The sequence below is a fragment of the Dreissena polymorpha genome, chromosome 11 (genome assembly GCF_020536995.1).
Source record: "Dreissena polymorpha isolate Duluth1 chromosome 11, UMN_Dpol_1.0, whole genome shotgun sequence".
NCBI lineage: Eukaryota > Metazoa > Mollusca > Bivalvia > Myida > Dreissenidae > Dreissena > Dreissena polymorpha.
Window position 1 is genome coordinate 60,287,775 of NC_068365.1, and position 21,612 is coordinate 60,309,386.

Sequence of the window (21,612 nt, forward strand, 5' to 3'; positions counted from 1 at the left end):
CGCGACTTCTTTCAAGTCTTCTCAACGTACTTGGCTTAAAGAACTGTAATTTACTATGGCTATTTGCCAATAAATATCTCTTCAAAAACATCGATAATCGGGCAGGCTTAATGGCAGAAAACACCGCGTGTTTGAACAAATTGAGCAATTTTGCTTCAGCAAAATAGGTATATGTAATTTGCGGTGTACTCAAAGTTTCGCTTTGAATTATGTCTTTACAATCTTTATCGTATTTGACCAACTCAAGCTTTGTACTTGAGCATTAGACTGCTCGTTCTACCTATTACATACGATCTTATCACATGTGCACACAAAGTTTATTTGCAATTCCTTGAATCGTTACCAACCTGTATGTAAACATGTTGACAACTATGCATAACTTTAAGTAGGAAGCTGCTATTACGTTTTCATATCCTACCAGAGTTTAGATTCTTGAGATACGTCTGATTTTTTCTTCATAATATGTCGTGCAATCCAAACGATTATTACACTTACAGACAAAAAAATGACTGCGCGTTCTCATTAAAAATAAATTTTTTATACTTGTTAAATCAAAGGTCTTTTCAAACCGTCATTTTCGAACATAGATTATGAAAGCAAACGACATGATTAAATAACAGCAGCCTGTAGAGATTGATAAAATACAGATTTGAATAACGTCAGAATACTGAAAACAATCTACGAGTTTCAAAGTTAAGCCACTGTCAACCAACAATGCAAACAGAAATAAAACACCTTATGTTAAAACTCATCATGGTATGTCATTAGAACAGCTGCCGATTAATAATTGTTGCTTTTTTGTTAACACAATTGACAAAATATTCCCATGTTTTATCATTTGTATCTTCGACATCGCTTGATACAAATGGCACAGTACGTTTTCGCTTGTAGTGAACATGGTGTACTTGATTAATTCCATATAACATCAAATTTAATGGCGTATTTGCAATTTTATTTGTTAATAAATCATAACAAATCTGTTTTATCTAACCGATTTGAATGTGTTTTATATAAAATTAGTTTTTAAGATGTCCATAATAAAATATGTTTCTTTCGAGTATTAGTGTTAAAGTATTTGTTGTCCTGGGCTATTCCTTTTATATTATAGGCTTTTGATCAATATACCTGCACTGCAGTTTTCCCCAGTCCACCCTGCTGCGCATTGCATGTTTGCACATTGACCGTTTGTATGAGTACATGTTACATCTGGCTGACAGTGGCATGGAGACGAACAATTCACTCCGAAGAAACCGTCCTTACATGCTGGTGTGTAAACATATTTACATTTCAATTATTCGAGGAACTACAGCGTGAATACAAGTACAGCAGAAAATGTACCAGAACATGAACAATTCTAAATATTTTTACAATTGCATATCATGTTTTAGGATAAAAAAGATTCATTTAATGTTGTGCGCTTTGAGTAGTAGGCACGAGTTCTGATCATTTTATTTTTTAATAGATATGCATTAATTGCGTGATGCCTTGTTCTGATAAGGTCATGGTTTCCAGCAAATTTGTTCCGAAGTTGCGGGGTCACGTAATTTTTAAGAATTCTCTCGTATTATCAACATGTCTGACTGTTTAATAAAGAAACAATACTGTCAACATTACATTGTCTTGTGATAGAGGAAAAGCCGTACCCAGCTGAACACGCATCAAATTACAAATTACGCAAAGTGTCTACTTGCAATAATATAAAATCCCATTTGAACAAAAACTAACTTGCGCTGCAATTGCTGCCGATCCAGCCCGATGCACAATTGCCATCAGAGCATTGGCCGGATTCTCGATGACAGGTAGATATATTGCGACAATGGCATATGGATGAACAGTTCTGGCCGAAATAACCATTATCACATTCTGTAATTGTTAAGGCATTGTAATGGCAATTAAAACATAAATAAATACATGCGACAAATATGTAACATATCTAGTGTACTTCAGAATAATTAAATTAAAGTATGATACTGTATATCTAAAATATGGAATATAATGATTTTCATTGTTAAACCAATTACACTGTACTTTTATGAACAATTATCGTATATATCAATTTTTGAAGTATTCACACTTATAAAATTATTGTTTTAAGATTGTTCTTTCATATGACTGCCTTGACTTGAAAGTTGTTTGGAAGTGAATACATGCATAAACTACTTGCATGACACACAAAAATGTAAACTATGCCCGTAATTTTTTGACGTTTTATTTATACATGTGTTATTTTTTATTTTAAACCTAAGCGGATCGGTGAGCCAACAGATACATCTAAAAGTGATAGCTAGATAGTTGCCAGAAGAGTTTTCAGAACGGACGTACAAGATAAAGATATTTTGATTATGGTTAAGACGGTAAACAATTTATTTGCTAAGAATCACAACGGTGTGATATCAATCAAGAATTATATTACAATCGTGAATTGTGCTGTCGATTCATTATCGCATTAGCCGAAATGAATCACAAACCATACGCGCTTTTAAATTGTTTAAATTGGTAAGTCCAAATGTTCCATCATCACCCTCTCACGAGGTAAGTTTATTAGGAAAAGTATTATCACAAGACTAATGCAAAGAAATCTAAAATTGGCTCAGCGCACTATTTACATAAGGGTTCCATTTAATACTTGTGTGTGCGAACAGTTCCTACAATCATATCAAGTGCACATGTTTATCAAGTTATTAGTCTGTAATCATCGACATTCCCTCATATGCAGGCTGGATTTGCGCATGTAATTCTGTAAACAAAATTGGTTTAACTAAATCAACACTTAAATTAAATTAATCAATATTCGTCGATTCTTACGTGCAGAACACGTGCCGGGCTTCCAACCAGGTAAACATTGAGCACACTCTCCAGTTATGGAATCACAGTTACCAGAGCAATGGCAATAACGGTCACATCTGTCTCCAAACCTTCCCGGAGGACATTCTAATAATAAAAAAGTTATTCTTTTAAACGGACTGATTCATGCACATGTACTTAAACAGTGTATAAACGCGTGTATGCGTGCGTGTGCATGCATGATTGTTTGTACGCGTGTGTTTGCTTGTGTGTGTGTGTGTGCGTGCGTGTGTGTGTGCGTGTGTGTGCGTGTGTGTGTGCGTGCGTGCGTGTGCGCTTGTGAGTGTTCGTAGGGGTTTAAGGTTTTAGAGGTTTGAGGATGCTTGTGTGTACGTGGGTTCGTGTGTTGAACAACTCACCTCCAGCAAATATTTCCACTTCACACAATGCCATATACATGTTTATTGCATCTTGTTGTTGTATTTTCACATATCTAGCGAGTATGAGTGGAGTAAATAATAACGCGAGGCCGAACGTAGACGATGCATTGTTAACAGGTACTGCAGTTGAATCACGCGTCAATCGTATAAACGCCTGCAGAAATGTGGTCTGATGTTGCGCATCTAAAATAAAAACAACTGCACGTTGGTCTGTTTTAATATTAATATCTCACTCTCTCCCTCACTTCAGTCTCTCAACTTTAACTCACTCATTACTCATTTAGTAACTAATAATGAATCATCATAACGTTCGATTGTTTGATCCGTCGGTCGGTCGCTCTGTCAGTCGTTCGATTTATAGCGAATCGCCAATTAAATCGGTGAATGATTGTTTTGATTCGTTTGCTTTATTTGTTTATGTGTAATATTATTCGGCATAGCTGTGTAGCCCAGCTTTTTAACTTAAAAGACCTTTATTTAACGCCAACACACCCGAATGAATACATTCGAAAATTTCACTGGCTGATTCGAGAGAAATCCAACATAAATTTGGCCGCATCACTGCGTCTGAGTATTTAAACGGATAGGATGTAACACTGTTCAGTTTACGGAATTCCGGACAAATCTCTGCGTGTTCATACGACACATAGTCTATACATTATTTTCCCATTTACAATTACGCGTTAAAACAAATTCTCAGAATTTCCGATTCAGTACTCAATCGTGATACATCGACTATCTCCGGAATCCTCCGCAATAAAAATTTATGTAATACAAACAATGTAATAAATCGTCTTCTTATCCAAAGTGGGTCAGTACTTGATCACTAAATCGTCAAGGGAAGATATACAGGGGAAGTAAAAACTACTTGATTTAGGTAAAGCCACAGGTTTACGCATTGTTAATGGTAGAGTTGGCAATAGCTGCAAGCATACTTTTTGCTATATCGGATTTTGAAGTGCATGATTTCAACGAATTAAGTGATCACGCCCCGTTACATTTTTCTTTGCTTAGTAATAATGTCCCGTCAGAGTCCTACACTGATGCCAATTATAAATGGGACGATGTTTTACGAGATAACAATTTCGCTCAGGGATTATTTCTATGTTACCTACATTTAATAATATTGCCCAAATCAAGTCGGTCATCAATAAATGACATGTTGAATAGTTTTACTGATACCATTCGCAGTGTTGCGGACCGTTATTTTCCAAAAGCCGTGTTTATAATACAAACCCTAGCTTTAATGTAAATACCTGTGTAAAGCATACGGAATGGTTTGATCACGAGTGTGTTACTACACGAAATTTGTACCACGGCGCTTTACGTGTTTTTAAGTCTTGTAAAACAGATATTAACAAAGATTGTTTATGTTAAGGTAAGATATATTATACAGATTTAATTTGCAAGAAGAAAGCCTGTTGTTATAGACAAAAAATGTTGAAGATTGAAAATTTAAGGAAGCACAAACCAATGGAATTTTGGCCAGTTTTTTAAAATAAAAAATAGCGTCATAAATAATAAAATATCTGTAGAAGAATTTACAAAGTTTTTTTTGAAATCATAGTAACAATATGTCTTATTTTTGTAATACTGAAGCAGATGATTTCTGTTTAAATAATGATTTTAACCTAGAAAATTCCGCATTTCCAGAATTTAATGTGCCTATATCTATTGAAGAAGTTAACTATGCAATAAAACATTTAAAACGTAATAAATCATCTGGCAGTGATTGTATTTTGAATGAATATTTTATTGAATGTGCTTATATTTTATCTGCCCATTTGTGTGACTTATTTAACGGTATCTTTGTATCGGGCTTCTTTCCCATACTTGGAACGAAGGGGTTATAATCCCTTTGCATAAAACAGGTACTGTAAATAATGTCAATAACTGTAGACGGATTTCTCAAAAAAGTTGCTTTTCAAAATTATTTTCCACGATTTTAAATAAGCGCATCGAAACATATTACAATTTAAATACTATTATTTCGGATGCGCAGTTCGGATTTCGGAAAGGATATTCGACTGTTAATGCGATTTTTATACTGATGTCAATTGTTCAAAGTTATTCAAATAAAAATAAACGTTTGCATGTTATATACGTCGATATGTTAAAATGTTTTGATAGTATATACCGCTATGCATTATGGTTGAAAATGTTTAAGTTTGGATATGTATACAAATGCCAAGTCTCGTGTTAAATAATTTTCATCTTATTCAGAGTATTTTAGTTATGCGGTTGGACTGAGGCAAGGGGAGGTAATGTCGCCGATTTTGTTTTCTCTATTTGTTGAAGACATTGAACTTAACCTACAAGATAGCATTAACCCTGTCTTGCATATAGACGATATTGTGTTGATTTTATTATGATTTGCTGATTACATGGCTGTTTTAGGCAAGTCACCTGCTGATGTTCAAACACATTTAGATAACTTATACTTATATTGCCATTCTTGGGGGGTTAAATGTTAACACTGCAAAAACAAAAATAATGAAATTTCGGGAGAGGGGTGGATTAAAAGATAACGAAAAATGGATTAACACTTGTAATGAAATTGAAGTTGTTGACAACATTTATTAATAAGGCACAGTGTTATATTATATTGGAAGTTTTAAACTAATACAGGAGCATTTGGTTGGTAAAACCCTTAAATGTATGATACATTATTGTCTAAATGCAATGAATTTGACATAAAACCGAAAGTATTTTTCCAGTTGTTTGACTCTTTTGCGGGTTCTATATTAAATTATTCTTCAAAAGTTGTGGGCTTCACGAAGTCAGGGATTGATATAGAACGCATACATTTACAATTTTGCAAGTCTGTCCGTCTGTCTGTCTGTCCGTCCGTCCGTCCATCCGTCCGTACGTACGTCCGTCCGTCCGTACGTCCGTACGTACGTCCGTCCGTCCGTACGTCCGTACGTCCGTCCGTCCGTCCGTCCGTCCGTCCGTCTGTCTGTCTGTCTGTCTGTCTGATATAATGGACTATCAATAAAAGGTTGACAACACAGTATTGCTTTCACGATGAGAAAACAAACACTATCGAAATAGTATAGTGTCATGATAACAGGGAAATCGTTTAATTATCTAACCACAAATAATTGCCGTACTCGGTCAGCCCATCTGGAAATCATTCCTTAAACCCTGAATAGGCTGTTGAAATTTGCCAGTTAGCTATAAATAACACAGCTTGACTTCAATGTTCTTTTAAAAAGTATTGTGCTTCGATATTCCATTTACATGACGCAATGACATTTTTAAAGACTCGCGCCATGCGACAATGGGTCTTATTCCACATTTCATGCAATGGGTATGCGACCAAAAAGTGAAAAAAACGAAAAATTTAATTATTTAGAAACGTAAATTTTCTCACTTTATTTTATAGTCAGGATATACTATGAATATCTATCTATAAATATTTATTGTCATTATTATTTTAAGTTATTTTTAAGTGATTTATTATATTTATCAGTCGTTGGTATTTACTTTATGCATTATTTTCGTCTATGCTTATGTCAAAATATAGCATACATACTTGTTATGCTTCGACCATAAACGTTGATACTACGAATAAGAAAGTTCCGCCCTAGGTCCACTTCCCAACTAGAATGCACATTTTGAGTAACGCTGCATTCGGAACACAAATGTGTATTGTCGCTATTATTTTTACCGTTTAACGCATTCGCAGCAAGGCAAGGTATATAACTTTCTGTATAGGTAGATGATTGATTTGCCCATCCCAATAAACGTAGTCCACCTGTAAATATAATTAATTATTATAAGAAGTGGAGTAAGGGGTAATGTATATGTATAGGAACAATAATTATCCCCACGCTTTTCTGAGAAAAAGTGGGGATATTGTGGTTATCTCCATCTTCCGTCCGTCCTGGTCACTATCTTCTCCTACACTATTAGCACTACAACCTTGAAACTTAGCATATGTGCGACCCTGCACTATTTGGAATTTTGATCTGACCCCTGGGCCAAAAGTTATGGGGGTTGGGGTGGGGCCGGGTCAGAGATTTTCACTCATTTTTATGCCTTCTTCGAAGAAGAGGGGGTATATTGTTTTGCACAGGTCGGTCGGTCCGTCGGTCGGTCCGTCGGTCGGTCCGTCGGTCCGTCCTCCAGATGGTTTCCGGATGATAACTCAAGAACGCTTAGGCCTAGGATCATAAAACTTCATAGGTACATTGATCATGACTGGCAGATGACCCCTATTGGTTTTCAGTTCACTAGGTTAAAGGTCAAGGTCGCAGTGACTCGAAACAGTAAAATGGTTTCCGGATTATAAATCAAGAATGCTTACGCCTAGGATAATGAAACATCATAAGAACATTGATCATGACTGGCAGATGACCTCTATTGATTTTCGGGTCACTAGGTCAAAGGTCAAGGTCACAGTGACTCGAAACAGTAAAATGGTTTCAGGATGATAACTCAAGAATGCTTACGCCTAGGATCATGAAACTTCATAGGTACATTGATAATGTCTGGCAGATGATCCATATTGTTTTTTTTGTTCACTAGGTCAAAGGTCAAGGTCACCGTGACTCGAAATAGTAAAATGGTTTCCGGATGATAACTCAAGAACGCTTACGCCTAGGATCATGGAACTTCAAAGGTACATTGATCATGACTGGCAGATGACCCCTATTAATTTTCAGGTCACTAGGTCAAAGGTCAAGGTCACAGTGACTCGAAACAGTAAAATGGTTTCCTGATGGTATCTCAAGAATAATTAGGCCTAGGATCATGAAACTTCATAGGTACATTGATCATGACTGGCAGATGACCCCTATTGATTTTCAGGTCACTAGTTCAACGGTCAAGGTCACAGTGGCAAAAAACAATGGCTGCAATAACAACTGACAGCCCATATGGGGGGGCATGCATGTTTTACAAACAGCCCTTTTTTAGGTTATTTTACATTAACTTCTTCATTTCTACATCGATTCACTTCACATTGATAGTGAACCTCTCTTATGACAATACGGTCAATCTCAACTATGCATGGCCCCATTACCAACCTTGGGGCGCCCCGCCCACATAGACCACGCCCACCCAAAATTGCCTTCTACTATAATTTCTTCATTTCTACACCGATTCACTGCAAATTGATACTGAACCTCTCTTATGACAATACGGTCAATCTCAACTATGCATGGCCCCAATACCAACCCTGGGGCGCCCCGCCCACATAGACCACACCCACCCAAAATTGCCTTTTACTATAATTTCTTCACTTCTACACCGATTCACTTCAAATTGATACTGAACCTCTCTTGTGACAATACGGTCAATCTCAACTATGCATGGCCCTATTACCAACCCTGGGGCGCCCCGCCCACATAGACCACACCCACCCAAAATTGCCTTTTACTATAATTTCTTCATTTCTACACCGATTCACTTCAAATTGATACTGAACCTCTCTTATGACAATACGGTCAATCTCAGCTATGCATGGCCCCATTACCAACCCTGGGGCGCCCCGCCCACATAGACCACACCCATCCAAAATTGTCTTTTACTATAATTTCTTCATTTCTACACCGAATCACTTCAAATTGATACTGAACTTCTCTTATGACAATACGGTTGATCTCAACTATGCATGCCCCATTACCAACCCTGGGGCGCCCCTGGGTCAAACATGCGGCGTGGGGATACGCGCAGGCCTCTGCCGCGCCATTTCTAGTTTTATGTACTTTAACATTTGCCATAACTTTTGCAATATTGAAGATAGCAACTTGATATATGGCATGCATGTGCATCTCATAGATCTGCACATTTTGAGTGGTAAAAGGTCATGGTCAAGGTCATCCTTCAAGGTCAAAGGTCAAAAAAAAAAATCCAAGGGAAGAAATAAGCTTTAAAGGGAGGTAATAAATGAACCTGCCAAATGATAATATTTTTTTAATAAATCAAAGTGGCGCAGTAGGGGGCATTGTGTTTCTGAAAAACACATCACTTGTTTTATGTTATTTTAAATTAACTTCTTCATTTCAGTACCGATTAACTTCCAATTGATACTGAATATCTCTTATGACAATACGGTCAATCTCAACAATGCATGGCCCCATTACCAACCCTGGGGCGCCCCCTTGGTCAAGCATGCGGCCTGGGGATACGCGTCGGCCTCTGCCGCGCCATTTCTAGTTATATTATTATTATTATTATTAAAATAATAATAATATTTATGATAATATTAGTAATAACAATGATCGTGATAATTATAATAAAAATATTATTATTATTATTACTAGTAGTAGTAGAAGCAGTAGTAGAAGAAGAAGAAGTAGTAGTAGTAGTAGTAGTAGTAGTAGTAGTAGAAGTAGTAGTAGTAGTAGTAGTAGTAGTAGTAGTAGTAGTAGTAGTAGTAGTAGTAGTAGTAGTAGTAATAGTAGTAGTAGTAGTAGTAGAAGTAGTAGTAGTAGCAGAAGCAGCAGCAGCAGCAGCAGCAGCAGCAGGAGCAGTGTTCTTACTGTTCTAACTCTTTCAACCTCTTACTTGCGTTTTGGTAGACTGTTATTTCACATACTGCCATGTATGTGTCATTTGCGCCTGTACCATTAATTCTTATCAGTTGCGCTAATTGCGGAGGGTTGAATTCAGCAATTGTTGATGGGTATCTTCCGTTCTTCAATATTTGTGATGTGAAATCTTCTAGTTGCAAAGCAGTTTCCAATTGAATATTGAAATTCTGATCACTACCTAATGTAACATATGAATTAAATATAAGTAAGACTGTATCGAATAACGAACGTAAACAAATGCTTAAGTAAGCAGAACGCTCTCATTAGAAAATGTATCAGACCTAATCGAACAAACCGTCGCGGTTGCATAAAAATGCCTCTCATGCTGGATGCATACATCGAAATAATGGGTCCTTACATTTATCAATAACTAGTTTAGATAATACTTAATGAAATATTACAAGGTGCCCATGATAGAAAGTCACAGTTATTTGGGTTTTGACTTAGATTAAATAATGGAATTCAATTCATTGATAAATTGTTAAAATCACATGTTAAAGTCACCCAAACATTCGGTCATTCGTACATAATAATGATCTATATGACAACAGGTTTCATGTTATAATATATAAATTACTTGGAAATAAACATGGGTTGTGTAGTTTTGACTTCGAACACGAAGATGACAGTTTTTATGTAGTATCATAATACTTATAATAGGATATTATACATATGTTGTTGTGTATCACAAAGTATAATATTTAGAAGCAACGTAGGTTTGTGTCTTTTTGAATATAAAAGAGAGTAATGTGTTGTGTACTAGAGTCCAGCACGAGTTCATCTAGGATATACATTCGATTTATTTTAATTGTGAATCGCGGGGCAGGCCCGTAAAGGTCTGGCCATCCTCCTTTACTTTTATTTATTGGACTTTAATACTTAACGATCTCGAAAATAACTGAATACACCTCATTAATCATAATATTTTGTGGACTTGTTAAATAGCAGAATAAAATCTAAATGAACACTTCATCAAACTTGCGCATGTATGGTCTTTCAACCGAATATGTTACAGTATAATTATTTTGAAACAAAAAGAACCCAGAAGTAAGTAATGCACCATAGGCAAAAAATGAGAAGACATTTTACACAAATGATAACACAATTTTAAACTGTCGTCTTGAAACAAAAAAACATATTTTATATCAATGCGACATTAAATAATCACTTGACGATTAAACCCGACTTACAAATGCAGATGTTCATAATCTTAATATTAGAGAAAAAAGGTACCTGCTGTTTAACGCGGCGTGTCTTGTTTAAATAACACGCACATGGATTGATGGCAATAGCATGTATATAGTTAATAACGATGTTACAAACGTTTTCATAAATAAGCTGCAAGGTTGGTTAAGAAATATAGAAATGGGGATGACACGATGTTTAATAATGAAATTTCTTAAAAATAAAAAAAGAAATGCGTGTCATGCTTACGTTAATGTTCTGCTTTAACAAAGCGCGATAATAATTGTGTTTGTTTCCCTTGTTGTAAAATGTGTTTACGGCTATTTTGGAAGATGTTTGATGTATACTGTTATAGCATTTCTATTTAATATGGATACAACTGATATATTGAATCCAATACTGTTAACATATTAAAACTATTATTGCATTTTAATATAATAGTATAATATACCAGAATCAGTACGACCGAGCACTTCTATTCTTGAAACCCAGTATGGCCGTGTGAGGTTTAGAACAATCTGTGCTGGTCTTTGGATAACGGTGCAACACCGGCATGTCTCTGCGCTTGTGTTTGCAATACCATCGATGGCACGTGAAGCTGCCATGTTTGCATACACTTGTCCAGTTGATGAAATAAATGCACCATTCATGTTGATGATTTCATCGCCTTTAAATAAAAATTATATAAAGCATAACAATTATGTTTATAAGATGAATTTAACTTGGAGAACTATCAATAAATTAAAACAGAAAAGCATTCGTAATTATCAAAGGGAACTATGTTGCAATTTGTTTCCTGGGATTATATTTATTGTATGTGTGAAAACAGTTATCCTCAAATGTTCTAAACAATTTTCATGTTTAGAGTTTTATTGTTTGTAATCAAAGCGAGTATTTACGGTTTCAATTTCAACATGTTTTGACCGTTAACTTGCACAAACATAGGAATATGTATGATGAATGTTATAAAAATGAAATAACAATCTGAATAAGGTACCACCAATCAGAAACTGTTTACTTTATTAAAATAGATACTAAACAAGTTAACGCCGATGCCGCTATGTTTACTCGCATTTGTTTCAAAACCAAAATGAAATATATGTGTCATCTGAACAAATCTGCACAGACTTATGAGGGGTTGTTCAACGGTGTGCAAGTTGTTAGAACCATTTGTGATGCTGAACAGCAATATTGTTTTTGCAATTTAATGAACATAATTGTGTTTATTTGCTAATAAAACTTCCTATTCTACTTCTGTTTTATTCAATATCTTATTTTTTTACTCATCTCCGTGTTTATGTTTAGAGCAATAGTATCTAGATCGTATATATTCGCTTTTATATACCATAAATGAATGTTTGCGTGAGTCTGAGAGGGCAAAAATAGAACGTCTACATGTATCGCCCATTTTGAGCAGCATTTGCCTACTTTGCTCATCTACACATGGGGTTCTCCTTAAAAGGACTTTTTTTGCAAATGTTGATTGGCAATACTGAGGACTACATAATGTAGGCTGACAAGTATGCAAAAAACAATATCCCGATGTAAACGACGATGTTTCAGATGACGATGATATATCCGTCTATATACAATAGAACACGACTTACTTCGACATAAAAGTATAACGCATTACGCGTTACGCGCTCTATGTTTTCCGCTTTGATAAATCCCCGAACCTCGCAGTTATAGCGCAAAATGGATACAAAATATGCCTTAAATAAAGTGAAGATGATCTTTATAAGGTACGTTTATTCCTGTTGTTAGGGTGAACAAAGCATGCATTGCTTTTAATGATTTTTCATACAAGGTATGGTTTGCTTGCAAACATGATCCACCACTTGACATTCCAAGTAATAAAAATTGTTTACTCTTTCAAGTTTTTGCCTTTTAATGTTTTACTAATTGTTCCACTGTTCAGGAATACCATGCCGTTTTTTAATGTTGACTGTTAATTTGCAATAATTAAAGAAGATTTACAAATTGTTCAATGATACTTAAAGACCTTCCTGTTTTTCAGAAAAAAAGTTAATGATACTTAATATATTGATTTTGGAGCCTACATGTATGCAATGCCGGCGTTTATTTCTTTCTGCAAATTGAATTCGATGTCAATAATAAAGAGCGAAAACAATATTGGCGAGTTTATGTCCCCCTGAAATAAACACAAGTAACTACTGAATATGTCTGCTAAGTTACACATAGGTGTAATCTGTAATTTTTCTTCTTTGTAGATCGATTGTATTAGAGTTAATAATTTTCCGCCGATACCCGCATATATCATTTAACATTATAATTCACCGCGATTGATTACGTGATATGTCTTCCGGTAGCAACAATACAGTAAGTTTTGATTCTGCAACTGCCTTTCTATAAGTGCATTAAGAATAAATATTACATCGACTGTGTTACAGTAAGTTTTAAATCCGTATGTGTGCATCAGTTATAATGTTATTTGTTTGTGCCCGTAGTTTAAGACGTTCATTTAATATTTTTGGAAATATTTGTGTGTTAATCTTATCCCCCAATAGTTATTTGATTCTGTTTCAGCGACAAGGATGCTCATATGGTCAATGGCAATAAGATTGATGATGGCGATGACTACTGGTGATAAATTTGATGATAATTTGTACTAATTATGATAACGGAAATTCTTATAGAGATTGCGACGTATATGGTGAATACAGTGATACTGACATTAGGAATGACATGATGATGATGATTATTATAATGATGATGGTGATGATGATGACGACGACGACGATGGTGATGATAATAATGATGATGAAGCTGCTGCTTCTACTGCTGCTGCTGCTGCTTCTGCTGCTGCTGCTGATGATGATGATGATGCCGATGATGATGATGATGATGATGCCGATGATGATGATGATGATGATGATGATGTTGTTGATGATGATGATGATGATGATGATGATGATGATGATGATGATGATGATGATGATGATGATGAGGAGTAGGAGGAGGAGGAGGAGGAGGAGGAGGAGGAGGAGGATAATGATGAGGATGCGGATGGTGATGGAAGTGATAATAGTGTTGATGAATGATGATGAAATGTAAGATTTTGTGTAGGATTTGCTGTTTGCACATTAACATTTCACAGCGACATATTTATTCGAGCCGTGCTCTGTGAAAAGGGGGTTTACTGCATATGCGTAAAGTGTCGTCCCAAATCAGGGACGGTACTTTACGCCTAAACTTAAATTTTTGCTAAGAAGAGACTTTCTTGAAACGAAAATTATCATAAAAGCGGAAAATGTCGTCCCTGATTAACCTATACGAACTGCGCCGGCTAATCTGGGACGACACTTTACGCACATGCATTGAAACCCCTTGTCACAGAGCACGGCTAATTTAGTTAAACGCTATAAAAATTTATTGAAAAGATTTTTTTTCTATAACAAAGACATTTAAAAGATGTCTTTGTTATAAATTTAATAATTACACTTGTACCTCTTGTTTTGTAGACCGAAACAAATATCCACGTCGTAAATAATATTCCTTTAACGTTGTTCATGATTATACAATTTATTGCATCAGAGCACGGAACTTTCACCAAATTTATATATTTCAATGCTCAACTTTTGAATTCAACGTGGACCATTTCCCTGTTTTAGATATCCACTATTCCAAATGTATATTTATTCAAGTAGGAAGTTTAAAGATTTTGAGAGGAGCGCAAAGTGTCACATTATCGCTAGGAAGGGTGTGTATTTATGATAGCGAGGAAACTCAACAATTCATTCGAAATGCGATGTGAAAATACATGTAGAGTAGGATAAGATACAATATTTGTATTCAAGGACTTTTAAAGCAACTTGTTCACATACTTTCGTATCTTTTAAGGATGTCAATGATTATGTTTACTAGAGAATCTATAATGTTTGAATATGTACTAATTACAATAGCAAAAAAACGCTGAATATAAAATATATCCTTTCCTGGGATTCGATAACGTCACACCAGTAAGCTTAATATAGTGTGCTGCCGTTGTAACTCGGTTTAGGGTGTATGTAAGTAGATATTTGCACCATATACTAATAAGTATATGTTCGTGTAAAGAGGTAAAACTATTAAAACACATTAAAAAGTAAATGCATTATACAAATACAGCGTGTAAGTTATTTATCAAGTAAGATACTTGAAATAACTAAGACTGTTCAACAAATCCTGACGATAAACCCAAATCAAACATTAACCCATTTATGCCTAGCGTCTAGAAAAAAGGCCTTGGCAAACAGCGTAGACCCAGATGAGACGCCGCATGATATTTCTGTAAGAAATATTCTAGATATAGAAATACATATACTAGACATCCCTAATTTTCGAAATAAATTGACCCAATTTAGAAGGATGGAAAGGTCCACTAGTTATAAATGGGTTAGACTACTCTTATGTGTTCAAATAACAGTAGAACGACATATGCCGCATTTAAATGATGGTGATTTTGTAGGGAATATAACAACCATGTTAGTCACGTATGCGCTGAGTATGCGGATACTTTGATAACAGATGGCACTTCGTTACCAGATACCACGCGCGAGAGGTAAGTGCATCAGTTAAAAAAAAATATATATCATAAAGATAAGTTAATAAGATAACACGGCGCATGGTCGTGTTTATAAATGGTGTATCCTTTTCTATTGCAAAGAAAAACATCACGGAAAAATGTTAGATTTTTTTCCCCAAAAAATAGAAAATTCGGTCGGAAAACAGCATAAACTGTATGAACAGTAAAAATTTTAACAAAATAAAACTACTTAGAAATATTGCGATTTTTTTGTTGATATTCCAGCATGTAGAGTAATCACTGTGCTTCAAATACTGAAATTTTGATAGTATTCAATGAAATATAAACGAAGATAGAGCATGTTTTAATAGGTGGTATTCATGAATTGTCGGATACTTTGATTCCCGATATAGGGCACTTCGGATAACAGAAACTTTCAACAAATTGGGCACTCTGATGACCGACTTTTATCTTCTACCTGAAATGCATTTATGTATATTATGGCTATTCTTACCAAACATTTTGAAGTACGAATCAAGTTGCATTGTCAAGCCCGACACATTGGGAATCTATGCATAACGTAATTACATACACATGTAAATTATAACCCATTGCGTTGTTCGTTTCCAAAAATCTTATTACTATTAATTTACATAATTAATATTATGAGTGCAAATTTTAAATAAGATTCAAATGCTTATTTCTGAAGTAACATATTTCAAGTGACGACCAAAAATAATTGTCTAAATAATAAACTTGTTTTAAGTGGTAAATTGAGATTAAGAGAATTGAAAATACAACGGATCATGTGGATCAACACGACTGTGTTCAATTGAACTTATAGGAGGACTCTAGATAAGGGGAGCAAGGGGTCTTAAAGCGGCCAATACACCTCATAAAATCCTTTGTCATTGGTGCTCATTGGAATCGCATCATGAAGACGATACTAATAAGTAGCCACAAAATTTAAAAGAGATTGGAAAACTCCCTTGATATTGAGCTTTACACTTCCAGTTCCCTTTTATTATCATATTCCAAAGGGATAAGAACATGTTTCGGTAATTCGCTTTTAATTTACGTCAGTAAATACATTTTTATTTATTGCTTGCTTACTATAGCAGTATTCCACAGCGAATTCTGCATTTCTGATTCACTAAATGGAGAGTGTTATATCTGGTAAAAAGTGTCGAGTTATCTGGAATCGAAGTGCCATTGTCTTTAAGATGAACGGTAAAAGAAGTGTCCATAACATTTTTGCATCCGACACTTAAAACATCTGAATTTCCTCAAATACGTTTTTCAACTAAAATTTAACATGATGTAACATTAATGGACCTATTGATCTTTTATTTCAATAAGTTGGCACGTTCTTGATTTTTTTTCCAAGTCTTTTTAACTTTGTTGAAATAGGTACTGATCATTGAATTCATGACGATTATCGATGAAATGTTATCTCTTTTTTATAATCCACTGTTTTTTTTTCACGGTTTTCTTGCTCCGCAATACGAAGTACTATACCATTAATCGACCAAACAATGTTACGTGTCTAAAACCAAATGATCAGAACATAAATGCAAAAAAGCTGAAGAACTCGACTCTCGCGCGTGGCTTTTGTTGTTATCTGGTATCGAAGTGCCATCTGTTATCAAAGTATCCGCATACCCGGCGTGAAGTTTGAGCATATCAGATAATTTCAACTTAACGTGTTACAGTACGTGTACTTACGTTTATATAGTAAACAGACGCTTTCAAATAGATAGGTATGACATAAAAGAAAAATGGAGTATTTTGGTCTTGTTTGATTTATAAAATTTGTCAAGATAAAAGCTATGGCTGAGTTGTCTCTCGGTCGTATTTACCAATAGATCAGTAAGATCGTCCCAATATTCGCCTTCAAACAGCACCAGCCTTTAGGGTAAAAAATAGTACCATTTATTTATACCAAAACAAACTTAAAGAAAAATTAAATGCATTAGATAAATTACATCAGTGCACATTATTTGCAATTGAAGCAATAATTGTCAGTATTGCGATTAATAATTCAAACAGGTGAATAATTTAAGTATATACTCGAACGGAACTTGAAACACGTATTCATCGAATACGTTGCTTAGATTAGTCATGGCGAATGTGTCACTTTGACAATGCGGTGAGCTTTGTTTTGTACAGGCATAGCGATTGATCAGCTTATTTGTAAGTTTAAGTACACTGGTATTAATATTCAATACATTTTGCAAAAGTGAATTGTTTTGAATGGAAAATGTACCAAGTCCCCTGCATTGTAAAGTACAGTATTATAAAGTTACACACATATGTAATCTAGCTTTTTTCTTGTTGAATATTTTTATCTAAGATTAAAGAAAAAGTCTATTGAATGCGCTGTTTGTATCAATCTCCCCCCTCTGTGGAAAATACTTCTTGGTGATACACATTTTGTATTTTTTGATTAACAAATCTTAAAGTGTACGGATTCCGTTAACAAATGCTAAAATGTGCTAAAAAAACAGCACACTCTAATATCCGATAAACTTGACGATTTAATTTACAGCGGCATAAAAAACCAACACATCAAGAGAGCTAACGTGTCATAAATTACGCCCGTGAAAATATCTGGGTTTCATTGATATACGAAGATATATTAATATCCGATCATAATATTGGAACAGAAAATATATGAAAACACCATTAAATCGAGAGTTTTTTCTATATTATTTAGTGTACATATTTCAGCAGTGATTTATACAATTTAGCTGGTTGAGAAAAAATGGAAAAAGATTATCTATAAGATACGTGAATCTCATTAAAGCTCTTTGAGAGAGAACAAGGGTGAGATCGCCATTTTTGTATCGTTCACCATAATTCAGAACTGCATAAGTTATCAAACTTGTCCGATAGTATCTGTACACTAGAATTCCCACACAATTTTACGATGAGCCTATCTAAACTGTGTATAATGTATATTATTATTAGTTATAGCTGTAGTAGTAGTACTACGATTGTCATTCTGTTCGATCACTTTGGTGCGACTCAAAAGGGCGATTGAAAAGGTTAAACGTTGAAACTTCTTTTTTAACTTAAAAACTCCAATAACTTTAAAATTAATGTCCCAAAAAGGTAGGGAAAGTTTGTTGTGTAAGTATGCGTAATGAAGAAACCAAATACGATAGTAAGTTTGATAAACGATAACATAAGACAGAGTAGGCTCCGATGTATCAGGCCCTCGGACCGGAATTGCTAGGGTCGTTATTCGGCAATGGGCCAATATTAGGCCTCCGGCTCAGCTCTGTCGTATGTTATTGTTTACATATGTTTATGTACATTTTTGTCAATGTTAAATCATGAAACTATGCACACTCAAATCGACTTGTAGTATAAGTATTAATGTATTTGGTTTAAACATATTTATTCAGTAATGTGTTTTACAACATAATGTACAAGCATCTAAAGTTTATAGGATTGGAACGATAGCTAGGCTAGTAGGGTTCCTTTCCTCAATGGTATATTTACAAAACATAGTGGCGGTATTTGCATTCTAAACACAAATCATTTGAATAATCATTCGAGTTTAAACAAGTTTATATGTATAATTGGAACCAACATTGCTAAAATATGTTGAGACCATGTAGTAAGAAAAAGCATATTGCTGGTGTGATTATGATCGAAGAAATTGATTGTGAAAACAAATGTTAAAAATAAGAGAACCGATAGTTATCCCACTCTGAACCTTCCTGAGCCTTCGATGAAAATATGGACTGCATCAAATATTGCATAGTTATCTCTGATTGAAAGATTATCATCTCCGTACAGTAATGTGCGGAGTGATATATCCGTGTATTGTTCTATAGTTCTTACTAAAGTTAATCGTATAGCTGCATAAGATGGACAGATCAGTAAAAAGTGAGTAGTGTCCTCTATTTTTCCGCATTGACAAAGTGGCGATGGAACCAGATTTCTATCAAATAAATGTTTATTAAGAGAACTACAATTAGTTCTTAGACGTGTGTGCAGCACTTGCTGTCTTCGCTTACCATAATAGAACAGCGGATTACTACGAGATTTGTTAAAATCGATGGCCTTTTTAAAGTCAGATATGTTATCAACAAGTTTTGCTTCGTCTGGAAGTGAATTCCAAGCAGCAATTGTTGAGGGCAAGAAGGAATGTTGGTACAGAGAAGTCCTAGTCCGAGCACCATCTAAGTGGGATGAGTTACGCAATGATCTTGTAGATCGCTCGCCAACTGATTGTGGGGACAGTGAGGACAAATATTCTGGACTAAGACCTTTGACCATTTTAAAGAAAAGAATGAGTTTGTGCTTGGACCTTCTTGTGCCAAGAGTTTCCCAGCCAATTTCGTTAAAAAGTAAATTTAAGGACACAAGTCGGGTACAGCCGGAAACAATGCGGGCAGCTTCAGTTTGAATTTTATCTAAATCATTTTTTTCATACATTGTACAATTATCCCATACAACATCTGCATATTCTAGAATAGGTCGAATAAACGTGAAATAAGTTATTTCAAGTGATCTTCGGTCAAGGCGAAAGCGAAGTTTTTTTAGAAGGTTGACACGTGACCAGGCCTTTAATTTAGTACATTCAATGTGTTGATGCCAGCTTCCATCATTTGACAGAATAATGCCTAAATGTGTATGACTATTCACTTCGGGAATCGGAGTATCGTACATATTGATAGGAGCATGATAGGGTTTGTCCCTCTTACGCGATATAACAAGTGATTCTGACTTCAATGGATTGAATTTTACCAACCATGTATCGGCCCATTTTGCAATTTTGTCTATATCGCGCTCTAGAACAGCGGCTGCAGAATTAGGATTGTCAACAACGACAAATAAACTAGTGTCGTCTGCAAATAAGTTTATATGAGCTTGAATGTCATTTACAATGTCATTTATATATACAAGAAATAATAGGGGACCAAGAATGGAGCCTTGTGGAACTCCAGCCTTGATTTCGGCTAGGGAAGATGAGGCCCCGGGAACCACTACCCTTTGACGCCTTTGATACAGATAGTTAGAAAACCAGTTCAAAAGTTTATCTTTGATACCGGCGCGTTTCAGTTTTAATATAAGGCCACTATGCCAGACTTTGTCGAATGCTTTGCTTATATCGAAAAAAAACTACCCTTACTTCCAATCCATCATCGAGTGCTTTACAAAACGTGTTGTAGAGGTATGTAAGCTGGTTGACAGTAGAGTCACCTGGCATAAATCCGGATTGAAATCTTGTGAAAAAATTAGTATCACGCAAAAAGTTGAATACATGTTTAAAGATGATCCGTTCTAGTACTTTTTCCATGGTATTCAGAAGTGAAATCGGGCGATAATTCGAGGGAATGGAAACGTCCCCTTTTTTGAATATTGCACAAACGTTTGACGTTTTCCAATCATATGGTACTGTTGACGACGACAAAGACATATTAAAGAGATCACAAAGTGGTTGACTTAGTTCATGAGATGCCTCTACAAGTAATTTGTTATTAATACCATCAGGGCCACAGGCTTTACCCAAAGGCAGATTCATAAGAACGTCATTAACTTCGCAAGCGGTTATTACTATAGACGAAATTGTCTGTTGATTTTCAATCGTTGCCAATTCCGGTAAAACGTGACCAGACTCATCTAAAGATGTCTGTTGAGCGAAGAAATTATTAAGTACTTCAGCTTTTTGAAGTTCATCAAAGACCAGTTCGCCAGCGATGTTGACAAGTGGGGGTAAAGTTTTACTAACGTTGACTGTTAGGAAAGATTTCAGGACTTTCCACCAATCACGCGAGGAGTAATTGTTGGATTTTAGTTTGAATGCAAGAGAGTCGTAATAATTTGATTTGGCGAGGCGGACAAGAGAGACTACATCATTACGAAGTACACGAAACCTAGTCCAATTAGATGTGGAATTCGTTGTTTTAGCTTTCCTATAAGCACGTTTTCGTTTTCGTATTTTTAGTTTTATTTCCGATGAGAGCCATGGCGGTTTGGCTGGGCGAACAGTGACCTCTTTGCTTGGTATACAATCAGCTGCAGTGGCAAGTACAGTGTTAGTAAGAGTTTTAGTAAATGTGTCGATATTGTCACTATATACGTTATTCCATTCAATGTTTGATAAATTGCTTCGAAAAGA

The 21,612-nt window shown here is 35.3% G+C and overlaps 1 protein-coding gene across 14 annotated transcripts in view; it reads right to left on the minus strand.

Moving 5' to 3' along the window:
- The window catches only part of LOC127851914 (uncharacterized), a 34,385-nt gene extending 19,697 nt beyond the window's left edge, over positions 1–14,688 (minus strand). For 11 of the 14 annotated variants that reach the window (XM_052385896.1, XM_052385891.1, XM_052385899.1 and 8 more), the window contains exons 1-8: positions 14,420–14,688; positions 11,403–11,618; positions 9,741–9,944; positions 6,763–6,984; positions 3,204–3,407; positions 2,806–2,931; positions 1,726–1,863; positions 1,126–1,263 (exon numbers count right to left, since the gene is read on the minus strand). In XM_052385896.1, the coding sequence (XP_052241856.1) occupies positions 1,126–1,263; positions 1,726–1,863; positions 2,806–2,931; positions 3,204–3,407; positions 6,763–6,984; positions 9,741–9,944; positions 11,403–11,618; positions 14,420–14,483 (1,312 nt within the window). In that variant the 5' untranslated portion in view covers positions 14,484–14,688. The remainder of the gene's footprint in view (positions 1–1,125; positions 1,264–1,725; positions 1,864–2,805; positions 2,932–3,203; positions 3,408–6,762; positions 6,985–9,740; positions 9,945–11,402; positions 11,619–14,419) is intronic. The other 3 variants (XM_052385888.1, XM_052385889.1, XM_052385898.1) reach the window with 3 other exon arrangements.
- Positions 14,689–21,612: the final 6,924 nt, after the last annotated feature.